The following is a 25,976-nucleotide window of genomic DNA, read 5'->3' on the forward strand; positions in this document are numbered from 1 at the left end:
ATAACTAGTGCTCCCATATTCTCGGACATCAGGTGCTGGCAATGGTTCAGCTGTTGCCATTTCCACCTCTTCTTGACTCATCTTTTGATTCTTTACTTGTCCCATTACCACCCTCTGTTGCCTCGCACCATCATCCCTTTCGTCATTAACCACTCCAGCCTTCCGCCCTATCACAGACCTTCCCTTTTGGTGGCAAAAACAGGAAGGCAGATTATTATCTGAACGGCAACAGATTGGGAGAAGGGGGAAGTGCAGCGAGACCTGGGCGTCCTTGTGCACCAGTCGCTGAAGGTAAGCATGCAGGTGCAGCAGGCGGTTAAGAAGGCAAATGGTATGTTGGCCTTTGTAGCGAGAGGGTTCGAGTACAGGAACAAGGATGTCTTGCTGCAGTTGTACAGGGCCTTGGTGAGACCACACCTTGAGTATTGTGTGCAGTTTTGGTCGCCTTATCTGAGGAAGGATGTTCTTGCCATGGAGGGAGTGCAGCGAAGATTCACCAGACTGATACCTGGGATGGCAGGAATGACGTATGAGGAGAGATTGGGTCGATTGGGCTTATACTCGCTGGAGTTTAGAAGAATGAGAGGGGATCTCATTGAAACTTATAAAACTCTGACAGGACTAGACAGACTAGATGCAGGAAAGACGTTCCTGATGGTCGGGGAGTCCAGAACCAGGGGTCACAGTCTAAGGATAAGGGGTAAGCCATTTAGGACAGAGATGAGGAGGAATTTCTTCACCCAGAGAGTGGTGAACCTGTGAAATTCTCTACCACAGAAGGCAGTTGAGGCCAATTCATTAAATATATTCAAGAAGGAGTTAGATATATTTCTTAAGGCTAAAGGGATCAAGGGATATGGGGAGGAGGCAGGGACAGGGTACTGAATTTGGATGATCAGCCATGATCTCATTGAATGGCGGAGCAGGCTCGAGGGGCCGAATGGCCTACTCCTGCTCCTATCTTCTGTGTTTCTATGTTTCTTTCCTCCCCTCCCCCCTTTCCCTGCCCCTACACTTGCTTAATATCTGTGACATCTCTAATGTTTTCCAGTGCTGATGAAAGCTCACCGGCCTGAAACGTTAGCTCAGTTTCTCCCTCCACAGATGCTGCCTGACCTGCTGAGTGTTTCCCGCGTTTTCTGTTTCTATTTTCGATTCCCAGCCGCCGTGGTAAATAGCTTGTGTGTGACTAAGCGGATTTGGTTGCCTACCTCTCTTCAATGATGGTCCTGTCACTGCGATACAGCGAGCTCTCGGCACCGTTCTCCACCAGGAGAGTGTGGGACCTTGTCCGAGTGGGATGGTGAGGGGAGGAGAGCGAAGCGAGGACGCTGGCGGCGGCCGAGGCGGTACTGCACGACTGACCCAAACACCCGTCCCTGCCGGTCAGCAGCGAGCCGGGCAGTGCTGAGTGCGTCAGCAAGCTCATGATCAGATTCTCGGGCTGCAAGGACAAAGCAAACGTTGAGCCAGTGAAAGAAAGAACTTGCATTTCCATAGCGCCTTTCACATCCTCGGGAGGTCCCAAAGCGCTTCACAGCCAATGAAGTTCACTCGAAGAGCAGTCACTGCGGCAGATCCCACAAACAGCAATGAGGTGAATGACCAGTTCATTTGTACTTGATGCTGGTTGAGGGATAAATGTTGGTCAGGACACCGGGAAGAACTCCCCCTGCTCTTCTTCAAGATAGTGCCATGGGATCTTTTACATCCACCTGAACTGGTAGACTTTGTCTCATCCAAAAGATGGCCCCTCCGACAGTGCAGCACTCCCTCAGTACTGACCCTCCGACAGTGCGGCTCTCCCTCAGTACTGCCCCTCCGACAGTGCTGCGCTCCCTCAGTACTGCCCCTCCGACAGTGCGGCACTCCCTCAGTACTGCCCCTCCGACAGTGCGGCTCTCCCTCAGTATTGCCCCTCCGACAGTGCTGCGCTCCCTCAGTACTGCCCCTCCGACAGTGCGGCACTCCCTCAGTACTGCCCCTCCGACAGTGCGGCGCTCCCTCAGTACTGCCCCTCCGACAGTGCGGCACTCCCTCAATACTGCCCCTCCGACAGTGCTGCGCTCCCTCAGTACTGCCCCTCCGACAGTGCGGCGCTCCCTCAGTACTGCCCCTCCGACAGTGCTGCGCTCCCTCAGTACTGCCCCTCCGACAGTGCTGCGCTCCCTCAGTACTGCCCCTCCGACAGTGCGGCGCTCCCTCAGTACTGCCCCTCCGACAGTGCGGCGCTCCCTCAGTACTGCCCCTCCGACAGTGCAGCTCTCCCTCAGCCTAGATTATGGGCTCAAGTCTCTGGAGTGGGTCTTGAACTCACAACCTCTGACTCAGAGGTGAGAGTGCTGGAAATGTGGAACTATCTCCCACAAACAGCAGTAGATGCTAAAGAAAGAAGAAAGACTTGCATTTCACAACCACCGGATGTCCCAAACCGCTTTTCAGACAATGAAGTACTTCTTTTTTTTGAAGTGTAGCCACTGTTGTAATCCCTGGTGTCCTGGGGCCAATATTTATCCCTCAACCAACATAACAAAAACAGATGATCTGGTCATTATCACATTGCTGTTTGAGGGAGCTTGCTGTGTGCAAATTGGCTGCCGCGATTCCTACATTACAACAGTGACCATACTTCAAAAAGTACACATTGGCTGTAAAGCGCTTTGGGACGTCTGGTGGTTGTGAAATGCAATTCTTTCTTCTTTCTTTAGCATCTACTGCTGTTGTGGGAGAGAGAGTATAGAAAGATGTGGAGCCTCGGCGGGTGGATGGAGTTCAGATACAGATCAGCCAGGATCTCACTGAATGGCGGGACAGGCTCGAGGGGCTGAATGGCCTCCTCCTGTTCCTACGAGTGCTACCACTGAGCCACGGCTAAACACAGATGCTTCAATTTACTACAACAACTTGTATTTATATAGCGCCTTTAACGTAGTGAAATGTCCCAAGGCGCTTCACAGGAGTGTTATAAGACAAAGAATTTGACACCGAGCCAATTAAGGAGAAATTAGAGCAGGTGACCAAAAGCTTGGTCAAAGAGGTAGGCTTTAAGGCGCATCTTAAAAGGAGGAAAGAGAAGCAGAGAGGTTTAGGCAGGGAATTTCAGAGCTTAGGGCCTAGGCAACAGAAGACACGACCGCCATAGGTTGAGCGATTATAATCAGGGATGCTCAAGAGGGTAGAATTAGAGGAGCGCAGATATCTCGGGGGGGTTGTGGGGCTGGAGGAGATTACAGAGATAGGGAGGGGCGAGGCCATGGAGGGATTTGAAAACAAGGATGAGAATTTTCAAATTGAGGCGTTGATTAACTGGGAGCCAATGTAGGTCGGCGAGCACAGGGGTGATGGGTGAACGGGAATTGGGTGAACGGGAATTGGTGCGAGTTAGGACATGGGCAGCCGAGTTTTGGATGACCTCAAGTAGGGTGGAATGTGGGAGGCCACCCAGGAGTGTGTTGGAATAGTCAAGTCTAGAGGTCACAAAGGCATGGATGAGGATGAACTGAGGCAAGGGCGGAGACGGGAGATGTTACAGAGGTGGAAATAGGCGGTCTTAGTTATGCTGCGGCTATGTGGTCGGAAGCTCATTTCAGGGTCAAATATGACACCAAGGTTGCGAACAGTGTGGTTCAGCCTCAGACAGATGTTAGGAGAGGGATGGAGTCAGTGGCTAGATCACAATCTAAAATCAGGCCCATAAAAGTGGTGTCCATGAACCGGGTTTTCATTTAGCTTAAGGATACCGTTACTTTTTAAATGCCTTGCTTGTTCAGTCATGTCAATATCAACACTGATATTTTACTGACCATATCTATATTTACCCAGGTTTACCACTTACTTTCCAGCGCCAGTTTTTTAAAAAAATGCTATTTTTCCCCCATTCGTTCCTGGGTTGTGATTGTCGCTGGCAAGTCCAGCATTTATTGCCCATCCCTAGTTGCCCCTTGAGAAGGTGGTGGTGAGCTGCCTTCTTGAACCGCTGCAGTCCGTGTGGTGAAGGTACTCCCACAGTGCTGTTAGGGAGGGAGTTCCAGGATTTTGACCCAGCGACGATGAAGGATCGGCCGATATATTTCCAGGTCAGGGTGGTGTGTGACTTGAAGGGGAACTTGGAGGTGGTGATGTTCCCATGCGCCTGCTGCCCTTGTCCTTCTAGGTGGAAGAGGTCGCGGGTTTGGGAGGTGCTGCCGAAGAAGCCTTGGCGAATTGCTGCAGTGCATCTTGTAGATGGTACACACTGCAGCCACGGTACGCCGGTGGTGGAGGGAGTGAGTGTTTAGGGTGCTGGATGGGGTGCCAAATAAGTGTCTGCTTTGTCCTGGATGGTGTCGAGCTTCTTGAGTGCTGTTGAAGCTGCACTCATCCAGGCAAGTGGAGAGTATTCCATCACACTAAAAATGATACCCCCAAAAACAGGCGTTTTAAAATGGGAATCAAAGCTGACATCCCTGGTTTACATAGTTACATAGTGAGTACATCAAAGACACAGGCCATTTGGCCCAACAGGTCTATGCCGGTGTTGGTGTTCCACATGAGCCCCCTCCCAACCATCTTCATCTAACTCTATCGACAAATGCTTTCATTGATATTTTGAGAATCCGAGGGTATGCTGAGACACTTACAATATTGGTCGACTCGTTGGAGAGCAGCGAGCTGCACAGTGGTGTTTCAGACAGGAGGTGCTGGGCGGGTGGACCAGTGGCTGCGTCATGTTGCACCTTCTCCTTCAGGTGGCTGATGAATACGGAGCTGTCCTGGGGCGGATGCCAGCGTGGGTTGGTAATGGTGAAGTGCATGAGGGAGAGTTCAGTCTTCCCGTTCTCCGCTTGCTGGTACACCGAGGCCTCAGTCTGGCCTTCTGACAGCCACTGAAGAGAAAAAAGAACAATCAACTCTACAGCATACAGTCAACAAAAGGACCGGGCATTCAAACCACTCCAACCCAAGGACCCGACATTCAAACCACTCCAACCCAAGGACCCGACATTCAAACCTCCCCGACCCAAGGACCCGACATTCAAACCACTCCAACCCAAGGACCGGGCATTCAAACTGCCCCGACCCAAGGACCCGACATTCAAACCACTCCAACCCAAGGACCCAACATTCAAACCTCCCCGACCCAAGGGCCCGACATTCAAACCACTCCAACCCAAGGACTCGACATTCAATCCACTCCAACCCAAGGACCCGACATTCAAACCACTCCAACCCAAGGACCCGACATTCAAACCACTCCAACCCAAGGACCCGACATTCAAACCGCCCCGACCCAAGGACCCGACATTCAAACCACTCCAACCCAAGGACCTGACATTCAAACCACTCCAACCCAAGGACCCAACATTCAAACCACTCCAACCCAAGGACCCGACATTCAAACCACTCCAACCCAAGGACCCGACATTCAAACCGCCCCGACCCAAGGACCCAACATTCAAACCACTCCAACCCAAGGACCCGACATTCAAACCACTCCAACCCAAGGACCCGACATTCAAACCTCCCCGACCCAAGGACCCGACATTCAAACCTCCCCGACCCAAGGACCCGACATTCAAACCGCCCCGACCCAAGGACCCGACATTCAAACCTCCCCGACCCAAGGACCCGACATTCAAACCGCCCCGACCCAAGGACCCGACATTCAAACCTCCCCGACCCAAGGACCCAACATTCAAACCACTCCGACCCAAGGACCCGACATTCAAACCGCCCCGACATTCAAACCGCCCCGACCCAAGGACCCAACATTCAAACCACTCCAACCCAAGGACCCGACATTCAAACCTCCCCGACCCAAGGACACGACATTCAACCTCCCCGACCCAAGGACCCGACATTCAAACCTCCCCGACCCAAGGACCCGACATTCAAACCTCCCCGACCCAAGGACCCGACATTCAAACCGCCCCGACCCAAGGACCCAACATTCAAACCACTCCAACCCAAGGACCCGACATTCAAACCTCCCCGACCCAAGGACACGACATTCAAACCTCCCCGACCCAAGGACCCGACATTCAAACCTCCCCGACCCAAGGACCCGACATTCAAACCTCCCCGACCCAAGGACCCGACATTCAAACCTCCCCGACCCAAGGACCCGACATTCAAACCTCCCCGACCCAAGGACCCGACATTCAAACCTCCCCGACCCAAGGACCCGACATTCAAACCACTCCAACCCAAGGACCCGACATTCAAACCACTCTAACCCAAGGACCCGACATTCAAACCTCCCCGACCCAAGGACCCGACATTCAAACCTCCCCGACCCAAGGACCTGACATTCAGTGTGTGTGTGTAACAGCGTGTACAGAGTGTAAGTGTGTATAGAGTTTTTAAAAATTAATTCTTGGGATGTGAGCATCGTTGGCAAGGCCAGCATTTATTGCCCATCCCGAGCTGCCCTTGAGAAGGTGGTGGTGAGCCGCCTTCTTGAACCGCTGCAGTCCGTGTGGTGAAGGTGCACCCACAGTGCTGTTAGGGAGGGAGTACAAGGATTTTGACCCAGCGACGATGAAGGAAACATAGGAGGTAGGAGCAGGAGTAGGCCCTTCGAGCCTGCTCCGCCATTCAATGCGATCATGGCTGATCATCCAAGTTCAGTACCCGGTCCCTGCTTTCTCCCCATACCCCTAGATCCCTTTAGCCTTAAGAAATATATCCAACTCCTTCTTGAATATATTTAATGAATTGGCTTCTACTGCCTTCTGTGGTAGAGAATTCCATAGGTTCACCACTCTCTGGGTGAAGAAACTCCTCATTTCTGTCCTAAATGGCCTACCCCTTATCCTTAGACTGTGACCCCTGGTTCTGGACTCCCCGACCATCGGGAACATCCTTCCTGCATCTAGTCTGTCCAATCCTGTCAGAATTTTATAAGTTTCAATGAGATCCCCTCTCATTCTTCTAATCTCCAGCGAGTACAAGTGCAATCATCCCAATCTCTCCTCATACGTCATTCCTGCCATCCCAGGTATCAGCCTGGTGAATCTTCGCTGAACTCCTTCCATGGCAAGAACATCCTTCCTCAGATAAGGCGACCAAAACTGCACACAATACTCAAGGTGTGGTCTCACCAAGGCCCTGTACAACTGCAGCAAGACATCCTTGCTCCTGTACTCAAACCCTCTCGCTACGAAGGCCAACATACCATTTGCCTTCTTAACCGCCTGCTGCACCTGCATGCTTACCTTCAGCGACTGGTGCACAAGGACACCCAGGTCTCGTTGCACTTCCCCTTCTCCCAATCTATTGCCATTCAGATAATAATCTGCCTTCCTGTTTTTGCCACCAAAGTGGATAACCTCACATTTATCCACATTATATTACATCTGCCATACTTCTGCCCAATCACCCAACCTGTCCAAATCATCCTGGAGTTTCTCGGCATCCTCCTCACAGCGCACACACCCACCCAGCTTTGTGTCGTCTGCAAATTTGGAGATATTACATCTAGTTCCCTTGTCTAGATCATTAATATATATTGTGAATAGCTGGGGTCCAAGGACCGATCCCTGCAGTACCCCACTAGTCACTGCCTGCCACTCGGAAAAAGACCCGTTTATTCCAACTCTTTGCTTTCTGTCTGCCAACCAGTTCTCTATCCAAGTCAATACCTTGCCCCCAATCCCATGTGCCTTAACTTTACACGCTAATCTCTTATGCGAGACCTTATCAAAAGCCTTCTGAAAGTCCAAATACACCACATCCACTGGTTCTCCCTTATCTATTTTACCAGTTACATCCTCAAAAAATTTCAGTAGATTAGTCAAGCACGATTTACCTTTTGTAAATCCATGTTGACTTTGTCCGATCCTGTCACTGTTTTCCAAGTGCTCTGCTATTACATCTTTTATAATGGACTCTAGCATTTTCCCCACTACCGATGTCAGGCTTACCGGTCTGTAATTCCCCATTTTCTCTGTACCACCTTTTTTGAATAGTGGGGTAACATTAGCTACCCTCCAATCCATGGGTACTGTTCCAGATTCCATCGAATGTTGGAAGATGATCAGCAATGCATCTACTGTTTCTAGGGCCACTTCCTTAAGTACCCTGGGATGTAGATTATCAGGCCCTGGGGATTTATCGGCCTTCAGTCCCATCAATTTCCCTAACACCATTTCCCTACAAATACTGATTTCTTTCAGTTCCTCCCTTTCATCAGACCCTATGTTCCCCGACATCTCTGGGAGGTTATTTGTGTCCTCCTTTGTGAAGACAGAACCAAAATATGTATTTAATTGGTCAGCCATTTCTTTGTTCCCCATTATAAATTCCCCTGATCCTGACTGCAAGGGACCTACGCTTGACTTCACCAATCTTTTTCTCTTCACATATCTATAAAAGCTTTGAGTCAGTTTTTATGTTCCCCGCAAGCTTACTCTCATTGAATTTTCCCTTTCTTAATTAATCCCTCCGGTGATATACATCTAAGTCAGGATGGTGTGTGACTTGGAGGTGGTGGTGTTCCCATGCACCTGCCGCCCTTGTCCTTCTAGGTAGAAGAGGTCGCGGGTTTGGGAGCCGAAGCAGCCTTGGCGAGTTGCTGCAGTGCATCTTGTAGATGGTACACACTGCAGCCACGGTGCGCCGGTGGTGGAGGGAGTGAATGTTTAAGGTGGTGGATGGGGTGCCGATCAAGCGGGCTGCTTTGTCCTGGATGGTGTCGAGCTTCTTGAGTGTTGTTGGAGCTGCACTCATCCAGGCAAGTGGAGAGTATTCCATCACACTCCTGACTTGTGCCTTGTAGATGGTGGAAAGGCTTTGGGGAGTCAGAAGGTGAGACACTCGTCGCAGAATACCCAGCCTCTGACCTGCTCTTGTTGCCACAGTATTTATGTGGCTGGTCCAGTTAAGTTTCTGGTCAATGGTAACCCCCAGGATGTTGATGGTGGGGGATTCGGCGATGGTAATGCCGTTGAATGTCAAGGGGCAGTGGTTTAGACTCTCGCTTGTTGGAGATAGTCATTGCCTGGCAATTGTGTGGCGCGAATGTTACCTGCCACTTATCAGCCCAAGCCTGAATGTCATCCAGGTCTTGTTGCATGCGGGCATGGACTGCTTCAGTATCTGAGGAGTTGCGAATGGCACTGAACACTGTGTAGTCATCAGCGAACATCCCCATTTCTGACCTTATGTTGGAGGGAAGGTCATTGATGAAGCAGCTGAAGATGGTTGGGCCTAAGACACTGCCCTGAGGAACTCCTGCAGCGATGTCCTGGGCTGTGAGGATTCACCTTCAACCACCACAACCATCTTCCTTTGTGTTAGGTATGACTACAGCCAGTGGAGAGTTTTCCCCAATTCCCACTGACTTCAGTTTTACTAGGGCTCCTTCATGCCACACTCGGTCAAATGCTGCCTTAATGTCAAGGGCAGTCACTCTCATCTCACCTCTGGAATTCAGCTCCTTTGTCCATGTTTGGACCAAGGCTGTAATGAGGTCGGGAGCCGAGTGGCCCTGGCGGAACCCAAACTGGGCACCAGTGAGCAGGTTATTGGTGAGTCAGTGTTGTTTGACAGCACTGTCGATGACGCCTTCCATCACTTTGCTGATAATTGAGAGTAGGCTGATGGGGCGGTAATTGGCCGGATTAGATTTGTCCTGCTTTTTGTGGACAGGACATACCTGGGCATTTTTCACATTGTCGGATAGATGCCAGTGTTGTAGCTGTACTGGAACAGCTTGGCTAGAGGCGCGGCTAGTTCTGGAGCACAAGTCTTCAGCACGACAGCCGGGATGTTGTTGGGGCCTTTGCTGTATCCAGTGCGCTCAGCCGTTTCTTGATATCACGTGGAGTGAATCGAATTGGCTGAAGACTAGCTTCTATGATGGTGGGGACCTCAGGAGGAGGCCGATATGGATCATCCACTCGGCACTTCTGGCTGAAGATGGTTGCAAAAGCTTCAGCCTTGTCTTTTGCACTCACGTGCTGGGTTCCACCATCATTGAGGATGGGGATATTCATGGAGCCTCCCCCTACCATTTGTTCTTTAATGGTCCACCACCATTCACGACTGGATGTGGCAGGACTGCAGAGCTTTGATCTGATCTGTTGATTGTGGGATTGCTTAGCTCTGTCTATAGCATGCTGTTTCCGCTTTATAGCATGCATGTAATCCTGTGCTGCAGCTTCCCCAGGTTGGCACCTCATATTTAGCTGCTGCTCCTGGCATGCTCTTCTACACTCCTTATTGAACCAGGGTTGATGGTAATGGTAGAGTGAGGGATATGCCGGGCCATGAGGTTACAGATTGTGATGGAATACAATTCTGCTGCTGCTGATGGCCCACAGCGCCTCATGGATGCCCAGTTTTGAGCTGCTAGATCTGTTCTGAATCTATCCCATTTAGCACGGTGGTAGTGCCACACAACACGATGGAGGGTGTCCTCAGTGTGAAGACGGGACTTCGTCTCCACAATGACTGTACAGTGGTCACTGCTACCAATGTTGTCATGGACAGATGCATTTGCGACAGGTAGATTGGTGAGGACGAGGTCAAGTAGGTTTTTCCCTCGTGTTGGTTCTCTCACCAGGCCAAGACTGGCAGCTATGTCCTTCAGAACTCAGCCAGCTTGATCAGGAGTGGTGCTACCGAGCCACTCTTGGTGATGGACATTGAAGTCCCCACCCAGAGTACATTCTGTGCCCTTGCTACTCTCAGTGCTTCTTCCACGTGGTGTTCAACATGGAGGAGTACTGATTCATCAGCTGAGGGAGGGCGGTAGGTGGTAATAGGCAGGAGGTTTCCTTGCCCATGCTTGACCTGAAGCCATGAGACTTCCGGAGTCAATGTTGAGAACTCCCAGGGCCACTCCTTCCTGACTCTATACCACTGTGGCACCACCCCTGTAACAGTGTGTATACAGTGTAAATGTGTGTGAGTGTGTGTAACAGTGTGAGTGTGTGTAACAGTGTGAGTGTGTGTAACAGTGAGAGTGAGCAGTGTGAGAGTGAGCAGTGTGAGAGTGAGCAGTGTGTAGGGGAGAGTGTAACATATGATTGTACAGGATATACGGCACAGAAACAGGCCATTCGGCCCAACCAGTCCAGGCCAGTGTTTATGCTTCCTTATCTAACTCTATCAGCTTAACCTTCTATTCCTTTTTCCCTCGTGCTTATCTAGCCTCCCCTTAAATGCCTCTATACTATTCACCTCATCCACTCCCTGCAGTAGCGAGTTCCACATTCTCACCACTCTCTGGGTGAAGAAGCTTCTTCTAAATTCCCTATTGGATTTCTTGGTGACTATCTCATATTGATGGCCTCTCGTTTTGCTTTCACACTGGGTAGTGTCGGTGTTGGAGGTTGTGTGGAGAGAATGTGAGTGAAGGACACAGAGCACTGGTTCCCATCCCGTTACCCAGCTGTGTGCAATGGCCCCTCACACCTCCCCCCACCTACCATTGGATGACCATGCTTCCGAATGTCCATCTGTGCAAAGGAGCAGATATCTCCCACCCCGACCACCTCCACTGAGAAGTTACGGAAAAAGTCGATGATCTCCAGGGATTTCGGCCGCAAGGAGAAAATCAGCACGAACGGAGTGATGATGGGACTGAGCAACTCCTCCAGAATAAACACCTGGAACACACAACAGTGAGCGTCAGTGAGAATCACCCAGTGAGGGTCAGTGAGAATCACCCAGTGAGGGTCAGCGAGAATCACCTAATCTCACAGTGAGGGTCAGTGAGAATCACCCAATCTCACACAGTGAGGGTCAGTGAGAATCACCCAATCTCACATAGTGAGGGTCAGTGAGAATCACCCAATATCACACAGTGAGGGTCAGTGAGAATCACCCAATCTCACACAGTGAGGGTCAGTGAGAATCACCCAGTGAGGGTCAGTGAGAATCACCCAATCTCACCCAGTGAGGGTCAGTGAGAATCACCCAATCTCACACAGTGAGGGTCAGTGAGAATCACCCAATCTCACATAGTGAGGGTCAGTGAGAATCACCCAATATCACACAGTGAGGGTCAGTGAGAATCACCCAATATCACACAGTGAGGGTCAGTGAGAATCACCCAGTGAGGGTCAGTGAGAATCACCCAATCTCACAGTGAGGGTCAGTGAGAATCACCCAATCTCACACAGTGAGGGTCAGTGAGAATCACCCAATATCACACAGTGAGGGTCAGTGAGAATCACCCAATCTCACACAGTGAGGGTCAGTGAGAATCACCCAATCTCGCACAGTGAGGGTCAGTGAGAATCAGCCAATGTCACACAGTGAGGGTCAGTGAGAATCACCCAATCTCACACAGTGAGGGTCAGTGAGAATCACCCAATATCACACAGTGAGGGAACCTGCCGCCCCCCCCGCCCGGCCTGAGCTACATGTGACTCCAGTCCCATAATGCTTTCTGCCAAGCGCTTTCAGTCGTCGGGTTGTAACTTGGTTTTGTCCGCAAGTGCGACCCGGAGTCTGGTCACTGCCACTTCAACTCTCTGCCCCAGTCCCACTCTGACCTCTCCATCTTTGACCTTCGACACTGTTCCAATGCAGCTCAATACAACCTCGAAAAGGAACATCTCATCTTTAATACCGGGCACCGTGCAGTTCCCGCTAGCCTCAACTTTGCTGGGCTCTGACGAAGGGTCACAGAACTGCATCGTGAATCCAAGTTATGCTAAACCTTTCTAAATCAGCTGGAGTATTGTGGCCAATTTTGGGCACCGCATTTTAGGAAGGATGTCAAGGCCTTGGAGAGGGTGCAGAGGAGATTTACCAGAATGGCAGCAGCATAAAATTACCAAGGGATATTGATAGATTAAGTGAATGGGCAAAACGGTGGCAGAAATTATGCTGCAGCTATACAAAACCCTGGTTAGACCACACCTGGAGCACTGTGAGCAGTTCTGGGCACCACACCTTAGGAAGGATATATTGGCCTTGGAGGGAGTGCAGCGTAGGTTTACCAGAAGGATACCCGGACTTCAAGGGTTAAGTTACGAGGAGAGATTATACAAATTAGGGTTGTATTCCCTGGAATTTAGAAGGTTAAGGGGTGATCTGATCGAAGTTTTCAAGATATTAAGGGGAACAGATAGGGTAGATAGAGAGAAACTATTTCTGCTGGTTGGGGATTCTGGGACTAGGGGGCATAGTCTAAAAATTAGAGCCAGACCTTTCAGGAGTGAAATTAGGAAACACTTCTACACACAAAGGGTGGTAGAAGTTTGGAACTCTCTTCCGCAAACAGCAATTGATGCTAGATCAATTGTTAATTTTAAATCTGAGTTTGATAGCTTTCTGTTAAGCAAAGGTATTAAGGGATATGGGCCAAAGGCGGGTACATGGAGTTAGGTCACAGATCAGCCATGATCTCATTGAATGGTGGAGCAGGCTCGAGGGGCTGAATGGCCTCCTCCTGTTCCTATGTCCCAGGGATGAGGGACTTCAGTTCTGTGGAGAGACTGGAGAAGCTGGGGTTGTTCTCCTTAAAGCAGAGAAGGGTTTTTGATAGACTAGATAGGGAGAAACCGTTTCCAGTGGCAGGAGGGTCGGTAACCAGAGGACACAGATTGAAGATAATTGGCAAAAGAACCAGAGGGGGAGATGAGGAGAAATGTTTTTACGCAGCGAGTTGTTGTGATCTGGAATGCGCTGCCTGAAAGGGCGGTGGAAGCAGATTCAATAAGAACTTTCAAAAGGGAATTGGATAAATACTCGAAGGGGGAAAATTTACAGGGATATGGGGAAAGAGCGGGGGAAGGAGTGGGACTAATCAGGGCTCTTTCACACAGGCACAATGGGCCGAATGGCCTCCTTCTGTGCTGTATCATTCTATGATTCTAACCTCCTTCCTCTCTCCACAGTGCTGCCTGATCTGAAGAGTGTTTCCAGCACTGCCTGTTTTTAATTTCAGATTTCCAGCAGCTTCAGTATTTTGTTTTTTGTTCCGGGGCAGTCACTGGGTGGGCAGTGAAGGGTGGGGGAGGGGAAGTCAGGCCAGCGGTCCTGCTTCTGGTTGTTGGAAAATGCGTTTGCAGGAATATCCGGCGTAAGCAGGATTGTCTGTGTTGCTCTCACAGTTGAATAGCTCGCTGATGCTTACTGTTTGGCCTCGCATCTGAAAGGTGGTCATGTCAGGGGGAAGGGAGGGGCGGGCGGGGAGAAGAGATCAGAGAGCTGGCGATGACCATGGAACCCGATCCATCCAATAGAGGGGGAGAGAAATGGCAAAGTGTCCCTGATTAACACAAGGACACAAAATTGGTTTTGGATGAAGAACATCCTTCGGCCCATCTAATCTCATCCTTCCAGGAAAGATCGCTGTCCGGGTGTCAGCCATGGCTCAGGCGGCTGTAAAAGATCCCACGGTACTATTTCGAAGAAGAGCAGGGGAGTTCTCCCCGGTGTCCCAGACCAGGGAGGCGCAGCAGGTTCCCTTCCCTAAAGTGGACCAGTTAGGATAATCCGGTAGTTTTCACCGTCATTATTTAAGAACGCAAGAATAAAAGAAATAGGAGCCCGCTCCGCCACACGGCCCCTCGAGCCCGCTCCGCCACACGGCCCCTCTAGCCCGCTCCGCCACACGGCCCCTCGAGCCCGCTCCGCCACACGGCCCCTCGAGCCCGCTCCGCCACACGGCCCCTCGAGCCCGCTCCGCCACACGGCCCCTCGAGCCCGCTCCGCCACACGGCCCCTCGAGCCCGCTCCGCCACATGGCCCCTCGAGCCCGCTCCGCCACACGGCCCCTCGAGCCCGCTCCGCCACACGGCCCCTCGAGCCCGCTCCGCCACACGGCCCCTCGAGCCCGCTCCGCCACACGGCCCCTCGAGCCCGCTCCGCCACACGGCCCCTCGAGCCCGCTCCGCCACACGGCCCCTCGAGCCCGCTCCGCCACACGGCCCCTCGAGCCCGCTCCGCCACACGGCCCCTCGAGCCCCCTGATTACACTAGAGTCCAACAATCTGTTGAACATGATTTCCCTTTCACAAAGCCACGTGGACTCTGCCTAATCGTATTATTTCCCGGTGCCAGCCCACAAATTACCAGAAGGCGGCCCAGCCTCAAGGGCAATGAGGGATGGGCAATAGATGCTGCCCCTTGCCAGTGGCCTGTGGATTCCTGATCCAGAACCAGGAGGCACCAGCATTGTTCTGGGCTCACCTTAAAGATACAAAGACCCCACTGTCCAGAGCTCCAGGTGCAGCTTGAGCAGGGAACAGTAGAGTTTCCAGGCCTCAACTTGTTGTCAACCCTGGTTGAGTGGGTTGCACTCTCGCCTGAGCCAGAAGGTCGTGGGTTCAAGCCCCACTCCAGAGACCCGAGAACAAAATCGGAGCACTGTCGGAGGTGCCGTCTTTCGGATGCGACATTAAACCGAGGCCCTGTCTGCCTTTTCAGGTGGATGACAAAGATCAGGGGAGTTGTTCCCAGTGTCCTGGTCAATATTTATCCTTCAACCAACACCTAAAACGGATCATCTGGTCATTATCACATTGCTGCTTGTGGGAGCTTGCTGTGCACAATTTGGCTGCCGCGTTTCCTACATTACAATAGTGACTGCACTTCAAAAAGTACTTCATTGGCTGTGAAACGTTTTGGGACATCCTGACGCAAGGCGCGATAGAAATGCAAGCCCTTCTTTCTTTGTTGGGCAGTATATCCCAGTCCGTGTTGGTCCCCCTCACACTGCCCCCGCGCACCCAATGTTGCGTTCTAGCCTTTACCGTACCGCTTTGTACTGGAAGAGCTGAGCCATCTCGTCCCTGGTCTCCGATTTATTGGCGATTCCTTTCCAATGGTCGGGCATGTAGTGGATGTGGGCCAGGACACATTGTAGCAGCTGCTCTGGGCACCACACCATGTATTCATCTGGGATAAAGGACCTGGCAAAAGAGATACAGGCACACGTCAGGGGTCAATATTACTGAAGAAACTGTGTACCGACCCAGGGAGTGTTTGAGGGGACAGTGTAGAGAGAGCTTTACTCTGTATCTAACCCGTGCTGTACCTACCCTGGGAATGTTTGATGGGACAGTGTAGAGGGAGCTTTACTCTGTATCTAACCCCGTGCTGTACCGACCCAGGGAGTGTTTGATGGGACAGTGTAGAGGGAGCTTTACTCTGTATCTAACCCGTGCTGTACCTGCCCTGGGAGTGTTTGATGGGACAGTGTGGAGGGAGCTTTACTCTGTATCTAACCCGTGCTGTACCTGCCCTGGAAGTATTTGATGGGACACTGTAGAGGGAGCTTTACTCTGTATCTAACCCGTGCTGTACCTGCCCTGGGAGTGTTTGATGGGACAGTGTAGAGGGAGCTTTACTCTGTATCTAACCCGTGCTGTAACTGCCCTGGGAGTGTTTGATGGGACAGTGTAGAGGGAGCTTTACTCTGTATCTAACCCGTGCTGTACCTGCCCTGGGAGTGTTTGATGGGACAGTGTAGAGGGAGCTTTACTCTGTATCTAACCCGTGCTGTACCTGTCCTGGGAGTGTTTGATGGGACAGTGTCGAGGGAGAACAATGGTTGCAGCATGGAATGATGGTGTACAGGGTCAGTCCCATGCCCTCTCTCAGTTCCCTACGTAAGCCAGGCTGAGCTGCACTGACCGAGTCCGAGCTCGATTTTCAGACAGCTGCAGAGGCTAATGGTCGGTTACCTTCCCCTGGGCCTTACCTGCACACCGTCACCACGATGCCCAGCACGGTGATGGCGGTCAGGATGTGCTGCACCGTCAGCACGTCCTCGTCGTAGACGGTGAGGGCGATCAAAACCGCCAAGATGGAGCCCGAGAAAAAGGCCAAGTTCTGGGCGAAGACAGTGAGCAGCGGCGAGGTGAAGGAGTTCATGTACTTGGTGGCCGGCTTGTAGCCCCGGCTGAGCCGGGCCTGCAGCTCGTGATCCAGCTCATTGAAGTGGCGGAGGTACAGGCGCCCGAACAGGGACCAGCGGCGGGCCCCCAGGCTCCCCGGCTCCCTCTTGATCACCTCGGTGTAGCTGAAGAAGGCGTAGAGGATCTGCCAGACCAGGATGAAAGGGCAGAGCAGGAGGTTGGCAATTCCGATCAGCAGCACCGTCCGGCTGAGCTGCCGTGCCAGCTCCAAGCGGCTCCCGGAACGCTTGTACTTGGGGTGAAGGTTCCACTTGTTCTGGAAGAGGGACCCGGGGCCCCAGAAGAAGATCATCTCGAAATTGTACTTCAGCCCCTGGGAGAAGAAGATGACGTCGCCCAGCAACGGGAGGCCGAGGTGAACCGGCAGCAGCGATTTGTTCACCATGGCCACCATGTAGTTCTTGAAGCGGAGGATCCGGTGGTAGATGTCGAGCTCGGTCAGCTCCTTCTTGTGGATGCACATCTGCTGCTCCCGCTGGAGCAGGATCAGGCGGGCTTGCACCTCCTGCCAAGTGTAGTTGCACAGCTCGACCTAGAGGGGGCAGGAAAGGCCACAGACCATCAACGCCCGACATGACATTCACGGTAGGGAGGCTAGTGGCTGTGTTACCGGGCGAGTAACCCAGAGGCTTGGGCTGATAATCCGCAGAACACCAGTTCAAATCCTACCCTGGGCAGTTTGAAAAAAAAAATATCTGGACATAAAATTCGGGTCTCAGTAAACGTGACCATGAAGCTGTCGGATTGTTGTAAAAACCCAACTGGTTCACTAGTGCCCCAGTTAGGGAAGGAAACCTGCCATCCTTACCCGGTCTGGGCCTACAGGTGACTCCAGTCCCACACTAAAGTAGTTGATGCGTAACTGCTCTCTGAAGTGGCCTTGCAAGACACTCAGTTGTAGCAAACTGCTAGAAGGCCAACCACTTTCTCTGGGCAACTAGGACTGGCACATTGATGGACCAGAATACGGAGTGTGTAGGAGGGGAGACTGACACACGGATACACCAGAACCCCCCCCCGCCCAGGTGTGTCAAAGCATTCTAACTAGCCTACTGTTAATTGATGTGGAGATGCCGGTGTTGGACTGGGCTGGACAAATGTGAGAAGTCGCACAACACCAGGTTATAGTCCAACAGCTTTATTTGAAATCACAAGCTTTCGGAGCGCTGCTCCTTCGTCTTCACCTGACGAAGGAGCAGCGCTCCGAAAGCTTGTGATTTCAAATAAAGCTGTTGGACTATAACCTGGTGTTGTGTGATTTCTTACTGTTAATTGAGCAGTGCGTGAGCTGTGGGTTGTACCGTGGGGATCTTCAGTGCTTTGATGTAGAACGTTCTGATTTCCCAGTAGCTCAGCAGATTGCAGATGACTTTGACCAGCCGGTAGACCCAGAACACAGCAGCCATGGTCAGGAGGAAGATAATCCAACCATCGTTCTCAATCCTAGAGCAGAATTAGAAGACAAGCATTAAAATAAATCGAGATCAGGAGGGAACTCGTGCATCTTACTGATTTTTAAAAATTCATTCACGGGATTTGGGCATCGCTGGTAAGGCCGGCATTTATTGCCCATCCCTAGTTGCCCTTGAGAAGGTGGTGGCGAGCCGCCTTCTTGAACCGCTGCAGTCCGTGTTGTGAAGGTGCTCCCACAGTGCTGTTAGGGAGGGAGTTCCAGGATTTTGACCCAGCGACGATGAAGGATCGGCGATGTATTTCTAAGTCAGGATAGTGTGTGACTTGGAGGGGAACTTGGAGGTGGTGGTGTTCCCATGCACCTGCTGCCCTTGTCCTTCTAGGTGGTAGAGGCTGTGGGTTTGGGAGGTGCTGCCGAAGAAGCCTTGGCGAGTTGCTGCAGTGCATCTTGTAGATGGTACACACTGCAGCCACGGTATGCCGGTGGTGGAGGGAGTGAATGTTTAAGGTGGTGGATGGGGTGCCAATCAAGCGGGCTGCTTTATCCTGGATGGTGTCGAGTTTCTTGTGTTGTTGGAGCTGCAATCATCCAGGCAAGTGGAGAGTATTCCATCACACTCCTTACTTGTGCCTTGTAGATGGTGGAAAGACTTTGGGGAGTCAAAGACTTTGGGGAGTCAGGAGGTGAGACACTTGCCGCAGAATACCCAGTCTCTGACCTGCTCTTGTAGCCACGGTATTTATATGGCTGGTCCAGAGTTTCTATTTAATGGTGACCCCCAGGATGTTGATGGTGAGGGATTCCCAATGGTAATCCTGTTGAATGTCAAGGAGATGTGGCTAGACTCTCTGTTGTTGGAGATGTGTGGCATGAATGTTACCTCAGAGACAATCCCCTGTGTGTTTGGGAATTATAACTCTAGCAGTGTTCGTGACTGGAACAAAGACATTAAAGCCGTGGCTCAGTGGGTATCACTCTCGCCTTTGAGTCAGAAGGTCCCATTCCAGAGGCTTGAGCACAAAATCTATGCTGACACTCCAGTGGAGTACTGAGGGAGCGGCGCACTGTCGGAGGGGCGGTACTGAGGGAGCGGCGCACTGTCGGAGGGGCGGTACTGAGGGAGCGCCGTACTGTCGGAGGGGCGGTACCGAAGGCGCGCCGCACTGTCGGAGGGGCGGTACTGAGGGAGCGCCGCACTGTCAGAGGGGCGGTACTGAGGGAGCGGCGCACTGTCGGAGGGGCGGTACTGAGGGAGCGCCGCACTGTCGGAGGGGCGGTACTGAGGGAGCGGCGCACTGTCGGAGGGGCGGTACTGAAGGAGCGGCGCACTGTCGGAGGGGTGGTACTGAAGGAGCGGCGCACTGTCGGAGGGGCAGTACTGAGGGAGCGGCGCACTGTCAGAGGGGCGGTATTGAAGGAGCGCCGCACTGTCGGAGGGGCAGTACTGAGGGAGCGCCGCACTGTCAGAGGGGCAGTACTGAGGGAGCGGTGCACTGTCGGAGGGGCAGTACTGAGGGAACGCCGCACTGTCGGTGGGGCAGTACTGAGGGAGTGGAGGAGGGGAGACGGAGGGGCGTTATAACCAGGCTACAGCAGAGAATGAGTCAGAGGAAGGGAACAGGAGACCCTCGGAGCAGTTATCACCCAACACGATCTGCTGCCAACACGGAGATGGTTGCCATGATCTCCCTGTGACTTACGTTATGACGTTGTGACATTGCAGCCATCAGGAACTGGGCCGTGTGATTAGACTGGGTGGGATATTAAAGGGTGTGTGGAATGAGCAGGAGAGTGGGATTAGACTGGGTGGGATATTAAAGGGTGTGGGGAGTGAGGGGGAAAGTGGGATTAGACTGGGAGGGATATTAAAGGGTGCGGGGAGTGAGGGGGAGAGTGGGATTAGACTGGGGGGATATTAAAGGGTGTGGGGAGTGAGGGGAGAGTGGGATTAGACTGGGTGGGATATTAAAGAGTGCGGGGAGTGAGGGGGAGAGTGGGATTAGACTGGGTGGGATATTAAAGAGTGCGGGGAGTGAGGGGGAGAGTGGGATTAGACTGGGGGGATATTAAAGGGTGTGGGGAGTGAGGGGGAGAGTGGGATTAGACTGGGGGGATATTAAAGGGTGTGGGGAGTGAGGGGGAGAGTGGGATTAGACTGGGGGGATATTAAAGGGTGTGGGAAGTGAGGGGAGAGTGGGATTAGACTGGGTGGGATATTAAAAGGTTCAGGGAGTGAGCAGGAGAGTGGGATTAGACTGGGTGAAGACTAACACCAGGGGAGAGTTGATGAAAGAAAATTGCCACGACAGAGCCAGTGCTGCAGCCAGGAGCCAGCAGAGGCCGTCGATCACAGTGAGTCGGTGCTGTGCAGAATGGGAGAGGTGGGGCCTTGAAGTAAGTGCCTGCAGAGTAGCGATTAGCCAACCCGATGCTGCAAACACAGCAACTGTCCCGTGACCTGCCAGTGATCCACCTTATTAGGTTACAACACAGCAAAACAGTTCAGTAAACATCAGAGTACATGCACACCCCGCTCCCCCCCCTCCCAGTATAAGGATCCCCTCACAGCTTCTGACATTCATGCAGCCCCAGAGTGACAGCGGATGGCGTGCCCTTCCCCAGGGGGGTGGGGGGAACCAGGCCCCTCTCCAGGGACTCGGCCTCTCTCTGGGGACTCCTGCTGATAAATACATGATCCTGGATGTCTGATGTAATGTCTCCTACAGTCGGATAGCCCATCACTCGCTGGCTAGGCTCACACATGATTTCCAGAAGTCCCCATGGAAACGTAACGCATGGAGTTAACACACGGGTGCGGGGAGGGCAACAGAGAGAGGAAGAGAAAGAAAAAGAGAGGGAGAGAATCAGAATGAATGAGGGGTGAGGGGAGGAGAGAGGGAGAGAGTGGGAAGGAGAGCTAGAGGGGTCAATAGAGTAAGAGGGGGAAAGAAAGGGAATGAGAATGACTGAGGAAGTGGCAAAAGATAAGGAGAGGGGGATTGGGGGAATAGAGAGAGATAGACAGGGAGAGATAGGAGAGAGAGCGTGGGAAAAGAGCGAAAGACACAAGGAAAGAGACAGAAGGAGAAGAATGGGGGAGAGGGAGAGAGATACGGGAAAGATTCGGCCCCTCGAGCCTGCTCCGCCATTTAATGAGACCATGGCTGATCTGATTTTGGCCTCAACTCCACTTCCCTGCCCGCTCCCCATAACCCTCGCCTCACCTGTTGCTCAAATATCTGTCTCTCTCAGCCTTGAATATAGTCAATGACCCCGCCTCCACAGCTCTCTGGGGTAAAGTATTCCAAAGATTCACGACCCTCTGAGAGAAGAAATTCCTCCTCATCTCCGTCTTAAATGGGCGACCCCTTATTCTGAGACTATGCCCCCTAGTTCTAGATTCCCTCACGAGGGGAAACATCCTCTCAGCATCTACCCTGTGATGTAAAAAGACTACTAAGCACTTGGTTTGAGTATAAAACAAGGCTTTAATCAACTGTTTCACAACCATGAGATTCTAGTTACATCACTAGTTCCTGGTTACAGAAACATCCTGAGCAAGCTGGGCCCACGCCCGAGTATTTATACTCCTTGGACGGCGCCACCAGCTGGCCGCCCAGTGTTACTTCATGAGTCATGATAAGATTCATGACATCCTGTCCAACCCCCTCAGAATCTTATGTGTTTCAATAAGATCCTCTTTCATTCTTCTAAATTCCAATGAGTATAGGTCCAACCTGCTCAACCTTTCCTCATAAGACAACCCCTTCATCTCTGGAACCAACCTAGTGAACCTTCTCTAAACTGCCTTCAATTCAAGTATATCCCTCCTTAAATAAGGAGACCAAAACTGTACGCAGTACTCCAGGTGTGGTCTCACCAACGCCCTGTACAGTTGTAGCAGGACTTCCCTACTTTTATACTCCATCCCCCTTGAAATAAAGGCCAACATGCCATTTACCTTCCTAATTACTTGCTGCACCTGCATGTTAACTTTTTGTGTTTCATATACGAGGACACCCAAATCCCTCTGTACCGCCGCATTCTGTAGTCTTTCTCCATTTAAATATTATTTTTCTTTTCTATTCTTCCTACCAAAGTAGATAACCTCACATTTTCCCACATTATACTCCATCTGCCAAATTCTCGCCCACTCACTGAACCTCTCTATGTCCCTTTGCAGATTCTTTGTGTCCTCCTCACAACTTGCTTTCCCACCTATCTTTGTATCATCAGCAAATTTGGCTACAGTACACTCGGTCCCTTCACCCAAGTCATTAATATAGATTGTAAATAGTTGAGGCCCCAGCACTGATCCCTGTGGCACCCCACTAGTTACAGATTGCCAACCTGAAAATGACCCATTTATCCCAACTCTCTGTTTTCTAGTTAGCCAATCCTCTATCCAATCTAGTGAGAGGGGTAGAGAGAGAGGAGGAGGAGAGATAGGGACATACAGAAAAAAGAAAAAGGGAGATGGCTCAGAAGGTTTTTCTATAAACAGATGATTCACAGCCCTTGTTGTAACACACCCAGTGAAATACAGCTGAGAAAGAGTTTATAAATTCTTTCAGATATACAAAAGCAAAATACTGCGGATGCTGGAAATCTGAAATAAAAATAGAAAATGCTGGAAATACTCAGCGGGTCAGGCAGCATCTGTAGAGAGAGAAACAGAGTTAACGTTTCAGGTCGATGACCCTTCGTCAGAACTGGAAAAAGTTGGAGATGGAACAGGTTTTTAAGCAAGTGTAGGGGCCGGGAAAGGGGGGAGGGGAGGAAAGGACAAAAGGGAAGGCCTGTGATAGGATGGAAGGCAGGAGAGATTCAGAGACAAAAGGGATGATGGTGCGAGGCAAAAGGGGATGGTAATGGGACAAGTTAAGAAACAAAAGATGACTTTAGATGAGGTGTAAATGGCAATGGCAGAATGATTGACAGCTGCCATGTGAGAGGGAGAAAAAAAATGATAGGGGCCGAGGTTATGGTCTGAAATTGTTGAACTCGATGTTGAGTCCGGAAGACTGTCAAGTGCCTAATTGAAAGATGAGGTGCTGTTCCTCGAGCTTACGTTGAGCTTCATTGGAACAATGCAAGAGGCCGAGGACGGCGAGGTCAGAGTGGGAGTGGAGCGGAGAACTAAAGTGACAGGCGACCAGAAGCTCAGGGTCACCCTTACGGACTGAACGGAGGTGTTCCGCAAAGCGGTCACCCAATCTGCGTTTGGTCTCCCCAATGCAGAGGAGACCGCATCGTGAGCAGCGAATACAGTGTACTGGATTGCAAGAAGTACAAGTAAATCGCTGTTTCACCTGGAAAATCCTTTCCTTTGTTTCATTCCGACAGGTGTTGAAAAGCCGCAGGCAGACGTAGTGACCCGGCCTCTCCTCTGCCCCTCGGCCAGCATTAGATTTAAGAAAAGTGAGCGAGGGAAACCAGGAAATTATAGACCTGTTAGTCTAACATCTGTTGTGGGGAAGTTATTGGAATCCATCATTAAGGACAGAGTGACTGAGCACTTAGAGAAATTTGAGCTGATTAGAGAGAGAGCCACATGGAGTTGTAAAGGGTAGGTTATGTCCAACAACAACAACAACTTGTATTTATATAGCACCTTTAACATAGTAAAATGTTCCAAGGCGCTTCACAGGAGTATTATAAGAGAAAAAATTTGACACCGAGCCACATAAGGAGAAATTAGGGCATTGTGACCAAAAGTTTGGCCAAAGAGGTCGGTTTTAAGGAGCGTCTGAAAAGAGGAAAGTGAGGTAGAGAGGCGGAGAGGTTTCGGGAGGGAATTCCAGAGCTGAGGGCCGAGGCAACAGAAGGCACGGCCGCCAATGGTTGAGCGATTATAATCAAGGATGCTCAAGAGGGCAGAATTAGAGGAGCGCAGGTATCTCAGGGGGGTTGTGGGGCTGCAGGAGATTACAGAGATAGGGAGGGGCGAGGCCAGGGAGGGATTTGTAAACAAGGATGAGAATTTTGAAATCGAGGTGTTGCTTAACCGGGAGCCAATGTAGGTCAGCGAGCACGGGGGCGATGGGTGATCGGGACTTGGTACGAGTTAGGACACGGGCAGCTGAGTTTTGAATCCTTGTTTTCAAATCCCTCCATGGCCTCACCCCCCCCCCCATCAACAAACATAATTGAATTTTTTGAGGCGGTCACTAAAGTAGTAGACAGGGGAATGTCTACGGATTTAGTTTATATGGACTTCCGGAAGGCATTCGATAATGTTAGACAGATTATTGCAAGATAAGGGAGTGAAGGGTTATGGGGAGCGGGCAGGGAAGTGGCTTTAAGCCCAAGATCAGCCATGGTCTTATTGAATGGCAGAGCAGGCTCGAGGGGCCAAGTAGCCTATTCCTGCTCCTATTTCTTATGTTCTTATCTTATGTTCCACATAACAGACTCTTAGCTAAAATGAAAGCTCACGGAATCCAAGGAAAACGATTGACCTGGTTAGGAGATTGGTTAGGCGATGGAAGACAGCAAATAGGGATAATGGGTACGGACTCAAATTGGAAGAAAGTGACTAGTGGTGTCCCACAAGGATCTGCGCTGGGCAATATTCCCCCAAATTTTAAGTTTATGGGGAGGAGGGGCGGAGATGAGGAGGGGCAGGGCAGGGAAGAGAGACATGCGGAGGGCAGGAGGGGGGACGGAGCGGGGGGCGGAGGGAGAAGGAGCACACTGTCCCAGTGTACAGTACAAAATCAAGAGTATATTCCCTTTACTTCCAGTAACACTGCCCAGTGTACAGTACAGAAAAAAACGGTAATATAATTATTAGACTGGGTGGGATACTAAAGGGTATGGGGTGTGAGCGGGAGAGTGGGGTTAGACTGGGTGGGATATTAAAGGGTACGGGGAGTGAGGGGAGAGTGGGATTAGACTGGGTGGGATATTAAAAGGGAGTGGGGAGTGAGCAGGAGAGTGGGATTAGACTGGGTGGGATATTAAAGGGAGTGGGGAGTGAGTGGGAGTGGGATTAGACTGGGTGGGATATTAAAGGGTGTGGGGAATGAGGGGGAGAGTGGGATTAGACAGGGTGGGATATTAAAGGGAGTGGGGAGTGAGCGAGAGTGGGATTAGACTGGGTGGGATATTAAAGGGTGTGGGGGGTGAGGGGGAGAGTGAGATTAGACTGGGTGGGATATTAAAGGGTGTGGGGAGTGAGGGGGAGAGTGGGATTAGACTGGGTGGGATATTAAAAGGGAGTGGGGAGTGAGCAGGAGAGTGGGATTAGACTGGGTGGGATATTAAAGGGAGTGGGGAGTGAGCAGGAGAGTGGGATTAGACTGGGTGGGATATTAAAGGGTGTGGGGGGTGAGGGGGAGAGTGAGATTAGACTGGGTGGGATATTAAAGGGTACGGGGAGTGAGGGGAGAGTGGGATTAGACTGGGTGGGATATTAAAAGGGAGTGGGGAGTGAGCAGGAGAGTGGGATTAGACTGGGTGGGATATTAAAGGGAGTGGGGAGTGAGTGGGAGTGGGATTAGACTGGGTGGGATATTAAAGGGTGTGGGGAATGAGGGGGAGAGTGGGATTAGACAGGGTGGGATATTAAAGGGAGTGGGGAGTGAGCGAGAGTGGGATTAGACTGGGTGGGATATTAAAGGGTATGGGGAGTGAGGAGGAGAGAGATTAGGCTGGGTGGGATATTAAAGGGTATGGGGAGTGAGGGGGAGAGAGAT

General features: G+C 51.4%; 1 protein-coding gene across 7 annotated transcripts in view; it reads right to left on the reverse strand.

Moving 5' to 3' along the window:
- Positions 1-25,976, reverse strand: part of atg9b (autophagy related 9B) — an 89,201-nt gene that overhangs the window by 23,829 nt on the left and 39,396 nt on the right. For all 7 annotated transcript variants that reach the window (XM_085992189.1, XM_085992184.1, XM_085992183.1 and 4 more), the window contains 6 exons: positions 18,164-18,305; positions 16,646-17,394; positions 15,701-15,854; positions 11,415-11,594; positions 4,620-4,865; positions 1,212-1,444 (listed from right to left, as the gene is read on the reverse strand). In XM_085992189.1, the coding sequence (XP_085848315.1) occupies positions 1,212-1,444; positions 4,620-4,865; positions 11,415-11,594; positions 15,701-15,854; positions 16,646-17,394; positions 18,164-18,305 (1,704 nt within the window). The remainder of the gene's footprint in view (positions 1-1,211; positions 1,445-4,619; positions 4,866-11,414; positions 11,595-15,700; positions 15,855-16,645; positions 17,395-18,163; positions 18,306-25,976) is intronic.

The sequence above is a fragment of the Somniosus microcephalus genome, chromosome 7 (genome assembly GCF_052327205.1).
Source record: "Somniosus microcephalus isolate GS21.2 chromosome 7, FLI_Smic_1.0, whole genome shotgun sequence".
NCBI lineage: Eukaryota > Metazoa > Chordata > Chondrichthyes > Squaliformes > Somniosidae > Somniosus > Somniosus microcephalus.